Raw genomic sequence first — 13949 nt, forward strand, 5'->3', positions numbered from 1 at the left:
CCCTGAGGGCTAAGCTAGAACACCTCGGAAAAGTATGTCTCCCTTGCCACATCCTTCAAACCAGAACACAGCGCTTAACACTACTGTTATTAAGCTGAAATGGGTGTAGCGGTGGAGCCGCCGGAGTCGAACCACGAAGGGTTCTACCCTTACTAACTAGAATATAACAGAATAAATTAAAAAGAAAAAACAAGTTGTTGTACGTAATGTTACCAACTTTAGTTAATTTAATTAATAGATAAAAAATATTTATTATTCATTGGAAAAAAATACTTATAATTAGGATTTGGAAGTCAAAGTCTCGAATCTTTCTATTGTCACGTTCCTAATAATCTTAAGTTCAAGTTTATTTGCCCAATATCGTGTTTCTTTGTGATATTTCGTGGAGTACCATTGAAAGTCATAAGGTCACTGAAATCGCTACTGGGTACAATGATATGCTTTTTGTTATTATTGCGTGGGGCGAATCTTAAAAGGTTTACGACAGCTGATATGCTTAGGAAACTTGGATCTGAGTCAACCAGCCAGGATAAATATAAATATGAATGTTCGTCTATGATTTCTATATTCGTGTTATCAACCCATTATTTTTCTACTGCTGGGTACTGTTCTCGTTTAGGACGTATGTTTAAAAACGAATCGGTAAATGAATCAATTTCAATATTAATGGCACTTCTTATTTTTTGTAATATATACGTAAAAGCATAAGATTTTTGAATTTATTTGTATATTGGGTAATGTTAGAAACATCAGATGTAGACTTTGAGGTCAACCATTAATAATGATATTAGGAGGCGACGGGGACTGTCCCAGGACTACCCTGGGACTAGAATAGAGTACGGTAACCCCTGCCTGTTGTAAGAGGCGACTAAAAGGAGGCTTCCGGGGTGCGGGCGGCAAGAGTGGGAGCTCGAACCATTCAGTAAGCAACCTCGTGAAGGACGGCGGTATGTGTCGTCGCATACCGTCATACGAGTACATCAACAAATATTTAAATGATGTTATTAGATATCTGTCTTATATATACGATACAGGTTTTTTTCAGTGGGGCTGTAACTCTCGAAAGCGTCGTAAAGTGCTTTTTTATCTTACTATAGGCTTGCGTGTGGCTGCAACGTTACCTGATGTTAAGTGAGATGCAGCCTTGGGTAAAACACGCTTGCCTAGAAGTAGCCTATTCACCCTTGACTTGAACAATCCCAGGTCGTATGTATCGGGAAACAACGAAGGCGGGAGTGTGTTCCATTCTTTGGCGGTTCGCAGCAGGAATGAGTTGCTAAAACGCTTAGTCCGCACAAGAGAAATCAACCAAATATTGATGGTATCCCGCGGTTCGTTTAGATGTCCGATGATGAAAAGGGGCGGCAGGAATTAAGGCGCTATTACTTATCTGCGGAAAATACCCAGATATTTTATTAATATCCTGTCTGGAGGTCAAATCGATCTTCATGGTTCGATTTCCATTGCCAGTCTTAATGAATGAATCCTTATCAGTGTCATATCGTGTTATCTCGACCATTGAGGCGTACAAAATTATCTTCGTTTTACGTCACTATGATATCAAAACTTTATATATTTTTGGCATCTCTCATTTCATTAATGTTTCGCGATATAAATAGAATCCCACAAAAATATTCCATTCACATTTAAATAAGATATGTTGTTCAAAAGTTATTATACTTTATTGATTTTTTAAACAAACGGTTATGTTATAAGAAAATTGAAATATAACAGAACAAAAAATTATTCAAAAGATACATATACAAACAGATCACAAACTATACCTAATCATGGATTTATTGAATATCGATAAATTCAATATATTTGAATCACTTTATTAAACAAACGATTATTTATAGGAAAATTGAAACGTAAAAGAACAAGCATTTATTCGAAATATACACACACATTTCCTCACGATGTTTTCCTTCACCGTTTAGCAAGTGATAATTAATTTCTAATACGCACATAACTTTGAAAAATCACAGGTGCGTGCCTGGGATTTGAACCTCGGACCCCTCGATCGAGAGGCCGAGTTTCTTAACCACTAGTCTATCACTGCTTTCATGATTATATGTCTTTCTAGTAAGTGGATTAAAGAGGAGAACATTAACTTCAATGATGAAAATGCGTCAACCCTTAAGCTTACGTAGTGGATGCGTAAATCCTAGGATTACACGGCTCACGGCTGATCTGTACTTAGTAGATTTCCTTTGAAATAAAGTGTTCCAATGCTGAGTACGGGTTTCTTCTCAATAAGAAAATTTTGAGACATAGCTTGCCAAGTGCGAACTTAATAGAAAGTTTAGACTTTGAGACCTTTCTACAATACTCAGATGTACAGGCTTCCTCGTCATGTTTTCATTTCCTTTAAAATTTATGATTACCTATTATACTTTCGATAATAATACATATTATACTTTCGATAATCACTTCTGAGCGCCTGAGTTTGAATCCCAGAATAAGAAGATGAATTTTAAACAACATTGCTATGTAACAATGAATCTTACAAAATTAAATTATTTACGAATGCTTTGACAGTCTTAACTAAACCTCCTACAGTCTTAACTAGCGTAGCGAAACAATTCTAAGTCTATGGTTTTAACTATGAGTATACTTATAGCGTAGCGAAGTAATTCTAAGCTTCTGCTGAAAACATTCAAATACTTAGAAATTAGTAACAAATTATTATACTTGAATTTCACTCACAGACTTATTTCGCAAGTCGAAGATATATATTGAAATTCAGTTCTTACATGAATAGCTCAGTTCAGTATTAAAGATTCAACATTTATTCTTTCAACTCCATTTTATCGTATAAACCGTGATATCCAATATCTGCGCTGTTACGCCCCATTTGATAACGCTAGCGCACATCTTTATATCCTTTGAACCTTGTTAAACTTGCAGAGGATTTATGAGGTCGTAATGTCATGAGTTCTTTAAGATAAATAAACGCTGGCATTTTTATGGAATTTGATAAAAAGTTTGAACTTGAAATTTTGTTTCTTTTTTCCGAAAAAAATGGCCACGCCCGGATAGTTCCGTGCCACAAAATGTTCCTTTGCTTTTTATGTTTATATTTGTTATCATAGAAGTGAATATGAAAACTTGTATTGTCTATCTATTACGGTTCAGTAGATACAGCAAAAAACGTCAAAAAATAGCGGTTTCTTATATGGTGACCCCATGTATATTCAAGATGTTTTTATTATTAATATTTGTTCTTATAGCTTGCACTTTCAGCGGTCTGCACTTGGTAATTTTGGAAACGAGAAAATATATTTAAATGGGGCTTTTATGCAAAGTAGTATTTAGGAGTCCCGTGTAATAAAAAAAAATCTCGAGTCATCAAAGTCACCCTGTTGCTCGTTTTATATAACAACAAGAACAATATCTTAATTAAAATAAATCGAATGAACAACCTTTCAACGCCTTGAAACTTTCCGAAAAAGTGACTGCCTGTAATCAAAAAACTCATTGAAACGTAAGACCGTGTAATCGAATCCCTTAACGAACCTAAAACCTTTCTTGGAAGTCCCGTCCCTAATCAAATTTTCTCTAATTGATGTTCGGTAAGAATTTTAAGACAAAAATATTTCTCGCAAAATTTTAACTTTATTTTACCTAGAGACGTCGTGATCATTATTAATTATATCATATTATTATACATCTATAGGGAATTTAAAAAAAGTAGTGATAGCCTAGTGGTTAAGAAACGCGGCCTCTCGATCGAGGGGTCCGAGGTTCAAATTCCAGGCACGCACCTCGGATTTTAAGATTTATGTGCGTATTAGAAATAAATTATCACTCGCTAAACGGTGAAGGAAAACATCGTGAGGAAACCTGCATACCTGAGAGATTTATAAAAAAATATCTCAAAGGCATGTCAAGTCTACCAACACGCATTTGGCCAACGCGGTAGACTATGGCCTAATCCTTCTCATTCTGAGGGGAGACCCGTGCCCAGCAGTGGGACAGTCATGGGTTGACGATGATGATAGGGAATTTTGACTATTCATATTTGTTTTCGTAAATGGTTACTTATTTTCCGAATTTGCTTTGTTTAATTATTTGTATAATGGATTTTTCATTTATTATATTTTAAATTATTAAAAACACATATACAATTAATTATCGGCAAAGGAAAACACATCACTGACAGTTCTATAAAGGAGTTCTCAAAGTTTCTTTATTTTATGGCGTTGTTTAATATAAACTATACTTTATAATAAACATTACTATTCTTAGTAATTTCAATAAACGCTACAAACATATCAAGTTTGTAATAATCGCTTAAATTTGAATTACATTATTAATACATTATAAATTTTGTTAACAGAAATTTTGATAACCTTTGCCTAGTAAATAGCCCAACTTAAAAGCAACACAAAGTTTCTGGCTGCGTACAGAAATTCTGGAAAATGTTAAATTATGTATTATTAAGCCTGCGCTGTCTGACTGTCTGTCTGACCGTCTGTCAGAGGCCTCTATCTCTAGAACCGTTATAGATAGACACATGAAATTTTCACTCCAGTTTGAAAAATTGTATAATGGTGGTCGCTACAACAACAAATGCTTAAAATAAAAAAAGTTATCAAAATAAATATCTAAAGGTCGCTATACAAGAAACATTATACATTGAACCGTCCATTGAATTTGAGCTGCCTACATTTAGTTCAAATTTTGACAATAAATTTACTTCTAAGGCTACTAAGAAAAGAAACATTTAAAATAAAAAAAAATAAAAATAATTGGTGGTTCGAAATCATCCATGTGCGAATACGACTTGCACTTGGCCAATTGTTCTAATTTGTTCAACTAGTAGTTTTGGTATCTAGTTTCAGTACAGCAGTTGGTAGTGTGTTACGAAATAGTTTTTGGGTGTTTTAATGAGTTTTCGCTCTATGTTGTCTTTGGAAAGTTCTGGATCTATAAGATCTATTTCATTTAGCACAGCTGTAAGATATCTGGTGTGGGTGCTGCCAAAGTGATAAAGTGTTTTAAAGTACACATTGAATTAGTTCTTAAGTACTCAGAAGTCTAAACTATTAGGCTCAGTATACGTCTAATTAGCCGTAGGTACATAACGTTCCCAATGTTTTAGTTCGGGTATAAATACTTTTAAACTACAATAAATCAAAGATATTTTTAACTAAAAAAAAACTAGCATACAATCGTTCTATATACCTGTTGTTGTTTATTAATAACAATTTTAGCGTATTCAATTTTAGCGTAAAGATGGAAATTTGTCAATTTCTAATAGGCAGTCAATTTTCGGTCTTTGATAGGCAAAACTTTGTATCGATTGATTTTATTAAAAACAGATGCAAATGTGTAGTATTATAATTTGATTAAATAATAACTTTCAATCTGTACTATTAACTATATTATTACCTTTGAGTAGGTAGATAGTAATGTAAAGTCCCTTGTACTTTAAGACAGACAAGACCACATTCACTAGTGTTATGTGACTTAAGAGATCCGATAGAGCTTCAAACAGTTATTAGTTAGAAATTACTTACTAGCATATTAATAGAAGTTACTTATTAGTATATTAGTTAGAAATGCAACTCACCAGCAACTTTTGAGTGGTAAGCGACACCAACACCGCAGACTCCGTTGTCCCTCGCCGCGGCCACCTCACCTGCACATCTTGTACCGTGGCTACAAGAAACAAAGAAAATTGATTAACTACTAATTAATACGTCTTAAGTGTTTTTGTTGCAAAGTTTGTACTTTTTCGTCAACATGTCTGAAATGACAGATATGATAAGTCTTTAATCCATAAACTCTAGTAACTGTATAATATTCACTAATAATTATTGCTATAGGTACTTGAAACAACGTCTTAATAATTCTGACTAATATGTTTGTGCAAACTTAATTGCTCAATAAATTATTTTCTTACATTTATTAACACAGAGAAAATAAAATGATCCTTGTATTTGAAAACGGTTTTATTAATTAATAATTTTATTTTACTGATAAATACAAATAGATGTTAACTTAAGACTCATTTACACCGGAGAGTCGATTACCGAAAGTCAACGGTAGACCGCCGATTTTCTACTTTCTACTCAGGCGCTCGACTTGGTATTTACCTACACCAGGTTGGTATTTTTATATATATATATATATATATATATATATATATATATATATATATATATATATATATATATTATAATATAGGAGTAGCAGTCCAGCATGCAATTCAGCTGATGGTAAGTGGCTACTGCCGCCCATGCACATGTGTAGTCAACCCCAGATAGGATTAAATATTCCTATCTGAAGTCGGTCACAGATACGCCACTGCCCGCTACCCCTGAGGAATAAGTTGGAACGCCTCAGAAAAGTCTGTCTCCCTTACCACACTCTACAAACCGGAACACAGCAGCGCCTATCACTGCTGTTATGAGGTAGAAATAGGTGTGGCGGTGGTGCCGCCGGAGTCGAACCACAAAGGGTTCTACCACCTTCAAAATGAGCCCTTAGACCGTAACCTTTAATTATACATATGTTACGTCTATCAACATTAAAATGGAATAAAGAAAAGCCTTTCCCTAGACAGAGAATATAAATGTTCTAGCGCTAAATAAATATAAAGCGATGTACCATAATTTCATTATTTACCGGGTGGCAAATTAATTAAAAGTTAATTTCAGTCTGTTATTGAAGACAGCCTGTCGGCGCGAAACGAAGGATATTGGAGTGAAATCGAATTACTTTCACCCACGAAGTAAATGAATCTTTGTGGGGGTAATTACTCTAATTGATTTGCCTTATCCGGCAACAAACGCGCGAAACACCTTTGCATAACATGAAAATCGATACATTTTTCCAATGTTTGAAGGTGGTAGAACCCTTTGTGGTTCGACTCCGGCGGCACCACCGCCACACCTATTTCAACCTAATAACAGCAGTGTTAAGCGCTGCTGTGTTCCGGTTTGAAGGGTGTGGTAAGGGAGACAGACTTTTCCGAGGCGTTCCAGCTTAGTCCTCAGGGGTAGCGGCGCATCTGTGGCCGACCTCAGGTAGGAATATCTAATCCTATCTGGGGTTGATTACAGATGTCCATGGGCGGCAGTAGCCACTTACCATCAGGTGGACTGCATGCTCGTCTGCTACTCTTATATTATAAAAAAAAAAAAAAAAAAATGTTTCGAAGGTGAAGAATGAGAAGGTTCAATATTAGAAGGTGCTAGGTGTTGGAGTTCTAATAACAGCTGAGCAGTGTTCAACGTTTCTGTGTGTCGGTTTGAAGGTTGTTTAAGGGAGACATACTTATCTGAGGTGTTCCAACTTAGTCCTCAGGGGTAGCATCAGCGGTCGACCCCAGGTAGGATTCTAATGTTATTTGGGGTTGATTAGAAATGAATTGTTTGTTAACTTCTTGTTTGTTGTTTACTTCCATATTATATAAAAATCGTAATCTTCTCGGCGCTTTTACATAAAAATATAAACATCTAAAAATGGCACATTTCATAGCTATTGCTAAAAATTATAATTTTATTATATGACGTACCTACTCTGAATAACAGTTATATCTGGTAATATCCGGTTTACGCGAAAAGCCTCTTTGCGTAACATAAGAATCACTTGGTAATATAACCTTAAGATAATTTTGTTTACGCTTGTATAATAAACAATTCTACGCATTCTTTCTACTAAAGATTATAGAAGTATCTGTTAGCATACGTAGAAAAAAAGTTCATCGATTTGTGTCTCATCCATATCTAATCTTGTTAAATATTGAAACTATGTGATCAGGACTCTTAATGCGTGGTACAATTTCATACGAAGTGCAAATACCCCAAAACTAGATACTAAAGGTTGAAGGTGGTAGAATCCTTTGTGGTTCGACTCTTGCGACACCACCACCACACCAATTTCTGCCTCATAACAGCGTAAAGTGCTGCTGTGTTCTGGTTTGAAGAGTCTAGTAAGAGACATACTTTGCCGAGGCGTTCCAGCTTAGTCCTCAGGGTAGCGGCGCATCTGTGGCCGACCTTAAGTAAGAATATGTAATCCTATCTGGGGTTCATTACATATGTCCATGGGCGGCAGGAGCCACTTACCATCAGGTGGGCTGCATGCTCGTCTGCTACTCCTATATTATACAAAAAGTAATATATAGGTGCTTACAAAAATCGAAACTGTGCTAAAGTACCACCATAAAAATGATTCTACGAAACATGAGTATTACGCAAAATACCAATGTTCATAATGAACTGCGAACACATAATTAATAGTCTGTGAAGTTAATTTAAGACGGGAAAGTTATCGGCAAGTTTTAATAAGTTTCTAGATAAGGAGGCACATTAAGAACTGGGTTTAGTAAATATTAAGTGAATTTTCGCAAAACTTTCGAACGAACGTCTTAAATTTGTGCTCAGTCATACTCCAATCAACCTTTTTTTTTTTCCTCGAGGGGGAAACCTTCAAAAGGTACCCGACGACGTGGGAGCGACGCCGGGTTATGTGGGATTTTTACCGCACTAAAACCCCCCCGGTGGCCGTCCTCAACGCTTGTTGGAGAACTCCGGGATCTCCAACGGAACACAACCGGAGCCCTCCAAGCGCGATGCCCAACGGGCTCTACCCTGGGGGAGCAGTTTTCGCTCCTCCCACACCATGTAGTGTTTACGACGTTATGCGACCACACATACCGCCGTCCACACTTACTCCAATCAACCTAATTACAACTTACTACAACATGTATAAAATCGATGCGAAATATGATTGGAATTCTAATTAAGAGCGACTGATGCTAAAGACTAATTTGGAACACGCGATATCTTCTATGTTGTTCTTCTTATATGCTTTATACCGTCAAATCCGAATACAGAAACTTCATAGAATATGGCGATAATGCCATCGTAATTCAATCGCAAATTATATTATTTAAGGTCATTTATATGGACGGTAATAACTCATAACCATTTAGTTAAGGTTGAACAATGATTGATGTATAGGATAAACTGCTGCTGTGTTCTCGTTTGAAAGTTGTGGTAGGGATTTCAACTTAGTTCTCAGATGTTGCGACGCATCTGTGGTCAACCTCAGGAGGGAATCTTATCTAGAATTTATTAGAGATGTCCATGGGCGGCAGTAGCCAGTTACCATCAGGTGATTACCATTTTGATTTTATAAAAAAGTGCTACACGGACTCTACTAATGGTTTTCTACGCAAAGATTTGTGTATTTTGATGAGGACCAGGCTGCCGAATGAAATGAATTTATGGCTCTAAATATTTCTGTATTTAGATTTGTGTGTATCCAAGACACCACACAGAAAATCCTTATATGACTTAGAGACTGAAATCTGCTTAAGCTTCCATTTACCACAATTATGAGATAATCTCAATTATTTATCTTAGACTTTATTTCAGTGTAATACTTATTTAATTGAGCGTCGTATCTCATTTCGATTCCAGAAACTAATTTGCATACTTTTAAATGTTTTGAAGCGGGGAGTCCTATTGAAGAAAGTTTCCAGTAAATGAAAGAATTCTATTCAAGCGTTCCACTCAACCCCGCATTAATTTCACTCCGTTTGTTTTCAAATCCATCTAAAGTTGCCGATCCGCCGAAATTGAATTTCTACTGAAGGCCTCTGAAGTATAAATATATATTTATCTGTATTAGATAAATATTAGTATGAACCCACTCTTTTTCCACTTCTGTGCACAGATCGCCTGTAAATGCGACTTACGTCATTAACTTTTAACTTCATCTGTATTTGAATTTCAAGTAAAAGTGAAAGTCAAGGAAGACGTGTGAACTCGGCTTGGTGGACTTCTCACTTTAAGAAGAGAACGATATGAGTAGACAGTCAAAAAACTCGTGTTGATGATAATATATTTATCATAAGGATGATAATTTGATCATCATGATGATGTTAATCAACAAGATGATATTTTTATCATATGGTAGTAAATACCCTTTTCTATGCATAGACACACACTAGGATTTCATGTTTCATGAGTAACGCGGACGCACACGAAGACGAATACACAAATACCCAGAATAGTACTGAAATTCATCTTCATTATTATTAAATATCTGACAGGCTAGAGATCGAACCCGGAACTCTCTGCATAAGATCAATATAGTGTACATTTCGGAATGCGAGTTGTCAAATGTGAAAATAAAAAATTACCTGTTAAACCAGTCATCTGTGTATCTTGGGTACGGAAACGGGTCGTTACTGCTGAAGTCGTACGATGCCTCTGCATTCTGCAACAAAAATACAATCAAACATATTTATTTAATTATGATGAGAGTAATGATGATAAATGACATGGGGCTCGTCTAACGATTTCGGATATGGATTCTGGCTGGGTAGTCCGCTAGCTAAAGCGAATTATTGGCGCTTTTCAAGTGTTATGCGAATATGTGACGGTAACCAATATATAGCTATAATTCTTTAAAGGTATTCCTTTATACAGCCAGAAAAAGGTACATAATCTATTAAGGTTATATGCTACTTTGGTAAAGGGAGATCTCACGCCGGGCTAGGTGATCATGCCCGGGGAGCGGCTGTGCTCCGACAGTCTCAGTTCGGAGCTTGTATATATGCAAGATGTTTAGAAACCTTCGATAGCGTGATTCAGAATACTCGTGGCGCCATTTCTTGACGAGTAGCGGGAGGTCGCCACACTACTTTTGGCATCCGCGATCGACAATATAGCGGATTTTCTGAAACAAGCAAGTCTCAAAAACATAATGTAGTATCGATGCAATCTGCAAAATGAGTATCGCCGATGTTAAAATTAAATGTGTGCTGGAGCCGTAATAATTCAAGATAATATCACTTCTTACATTGCAATATTGTGAATATTGTTAACATATATTAACTACCATAGTTTATCAGCAGCGTATTATGCGGCAGCACTGTTGTCACACATAATTTACCTTTAATAGAAGTTCTTACGCAACTCTAACTTTGTTATATATATATTAGATGATAGAGTACAGTTTGAGTTTCCACTAGAATCTAAATTTGAATGCCTAAGAAGCATCTCTAGTGGTGAAAGCAAAATTACAGTTTGACTGAGTTTTCCACAAAAGTTCTAAAAAGAGTGTGAGACTTTTATTTCTGACACACCTATAGCGTCATACCTAAGAGTGCGACAATAATGGATAGTGCAGTGAAAAATATAAACTATTTTATGCATTAATAAAACCGTTTAAAAGTAGCTTCGCTTATCCAAAATCTATCAAATTTAACGTAGATACGATTACCTATCACTGTTAAAATAGGCCCTCAACATCATAAATCTCACTAATAACGAAACTTTACCTGACCTTGCTCAACAATAACGATATTGGGTAAACTAGATGAAGTAACAAGTTTATATACCACGCAATATTCTATTGTCTCACATGATACAAACTATGAACAGCTATCTGTTTAGGTAAAAACATTTTAAATATCTGTCGATTATTACAAAACAATTTGCTAGATTTCGGCGCGCATGCCTTATGTATAAAAACTTCGTCATCGTCAATACTGACCTAATAATAAACGGCTATGCTAGCTAATACGAAATTTAATAACTAAAAAAACATTCAGGCAAATACGTTATATATGTTTTTTTCCTCTAAAGTTAAAACGAGCAGTAGATTATTTGCAATATGTATTTAACTCAGTAATGTGTATATAAAGGTAACTGATTTATGAAACTAGGATCCCCAGAACAATAATTCTTACTTCTATAGTCGTCACAAGGCCGATTTTGACACACGCCATCCTAATGTCATTAAAATGTGAACTAACTTTGTGTGAACGTACAACACGTAATTGGAAAGTCAAATACTTCTAAATACATAAGAACGCAATAATTTGTAAACAAAACTAATTAATGAAATTTATAAATTACACATTTAAATTCAGTTAAAATGTGTCCAGAAACCAATTTATCATACTCCGAAAAGTATTATAGGGCGTCGTTGCAATATTATATCAGTCGGGTAGTTTGGAAGTTTACGCCCATTTCCGTCTACAGCTTGCCGCTTCAAACCATTCGGAAGAAACCATAATCGATTAACTTTGAAATAGTCAACACTTAGAATTACCAATAATTAATTATTTGTCCCTTTTTCATCATCAAAATTGGGCCTTATAAATTGTGACGACAAAGTTATCCCTGACAATACCACCCACTATAAAAACATATTTGCACAGACAAACTGTTAGTATCAATACTCTTAGATAAAACGAATCCCATTTTCATAACCATCCTATGAATTACTTGTTGACAAAACCTATAGAGTGGGCGAGTTTCATATTTCATACGACACCAAATTGTCTCAAAGGGACCAGGGTAGAACCTGTCCCACGCAGTATCCAGTAACATCTTAAAAGTGAAAATATCGATACAAATATTATGCCCATCATGTAACTAAAGGATAACTAACATAAATCTTTCGCGTCTAAATAAAAGCCAGCGATGATGTAAAAATGTCGCACATTTCATTCTATATCCGTACGTCATTTTAGTTACGTGAATAAGTGCTAAACTTGATTTTGGAACAAATGAACACACAGACACACACACACGCACACACATACGCACACACACACACACGCACACGTACATACACACACACGCGCACTCACACACACACGCACATACACACACACGCGCGCACACACACACGCACACACACAGAGAGAGAGAGAGACGAGAATATTAACACCCAGACCCAGAATAGAGATTTAAATTATAGATATCTGTCTGACCGGAATCGAACATGGAACACTGCGTGTGCGACCGGTACGGTGACCGCTCCAATACGAGGGGTCGTTAAAGGTAGAATCATTATTGGTTTATCTATTGATACTTCCCCACACCAATGTTTGCTTAATATTCAGAACTGTTGCATTTTGGTTTGAAGATCATAGCCAGGAAGAAGCATACGATAAACTACAACTGTACAACTAAGGTCTCTGGGATAGCAGGGGATTTGCGTCCGACCTAAGGTAAGTCGTAAGACTATAAAGAACACCGGATAGGACAGGATATAATATAACAGATCCGTGGATTATTATAGATGTGCCAAAACGGCAGTTCCCATTTACCCATCAGGTGGACTACATTGTCTTTGCTACTTTAATTTATGGAAATCGAATACTGCAGGCCTTGGGCACCTGACCCCAAATCCGAGCCGTCTTAATTAAAGTAAACGACAGTTTCGTAATTGTAATTTCCAAACCAGACTACAGCGGCTTAAACTCTATCACTACCAGTAATAGGTATCCTGGTTGGCCTCGACACTAAGACAAATTTGTCTACCACCTAAGTTTCTAAAACCTCCATTGTTAAGTAACTCCTATTGTCCTATATTCTCCTCCTAACTTTACTCCTATTTTCTCCTATTGGTAAATCATCGCTAATCATCTTAGTAAGAACAATACGCATTAGGCATATTTGTCGAAATTTTTGGAAAGAAAATTTGCGATTCATGAGAAAACGTGTTTTTGTAATGTTATCTACAAAGATTAAATCCACTTTACAACATCGCTTACTTATTCTAATAAATATTGTCTAAATAAACAACGTAAACATATTGTGTAAGTTAAAGGCTAATGAAAATGTTATTACAAAAAGATTTTTATATTAAGCGAGCAATCTTTCGTGTCAAAACAATCTTATCTTAACTTGATTAAGCTTTGTCAATATTATTTTTGCGCCGCTACCCCTGAGGACTAAGCTGGAAACCCTCGAAAATGTCTCTCTTACCACACCCTTCACACCAGCAGCGCTTAACACTGCTGTTATTAGAGAAATAGGTGTGGCGGTGGTGCCGCCGGAGTCGAACCACAAAGGATTACAACCTACTCAACTACTATTGAGAATATATCTAAGTAAGATGTCTGTTTACTTTGAAATGAAAAGGAGCAATGCGTCACATCAATCAATATTCACAGGACGTGATTT

The 13949-nt window shown here is 36.0% G+C and overlaps 1 protein-coding gene across 1 annotated transcript in view; it reads right to left on the reverse strand.

The window, feature by feature from the left end:
* amon (prohormone processing protease amontillado) overlaps window positions 1-13949 on the reverse strand; it is a 110000-nt gene that overhangs the window by 31993 nt on the left and 64058 nt on the right. Inside the window, exons 5-6 of the mRNA XM_073074001.1 lie at window positions 10166-10242; window positions 5579-5667 (exon numbers count right to left, since the gene is read on the reverse strand). Of these exons, the coding sequence (XP_072930102.1) occupies window positions 5579-5667; window positions 10166-10242 (166 nt within the window). The remainder of the gene's footprint in view (window positions 1-5578; window positions 5668-10165; window positions 10243-13949) is intronic.

Source organism: Epargyreus clarus, unplaced genomic scaffold (genome assembly GCF_041222505.1).
Source record: "Epargyreus clarus isolate Ecla_fem2 unplaced genomic scaffold, WU_Ecla_fem_2.2 ptg000006l, whole genome shotgun sequence".
In the NCBI taxonomy this organism is placed as follows: Eukaryota; Metazoa; Arthropoda; class Insecta; order Lepidoptera; family Hesperiidae; genus Epargyreus; species Epargyreus clarus.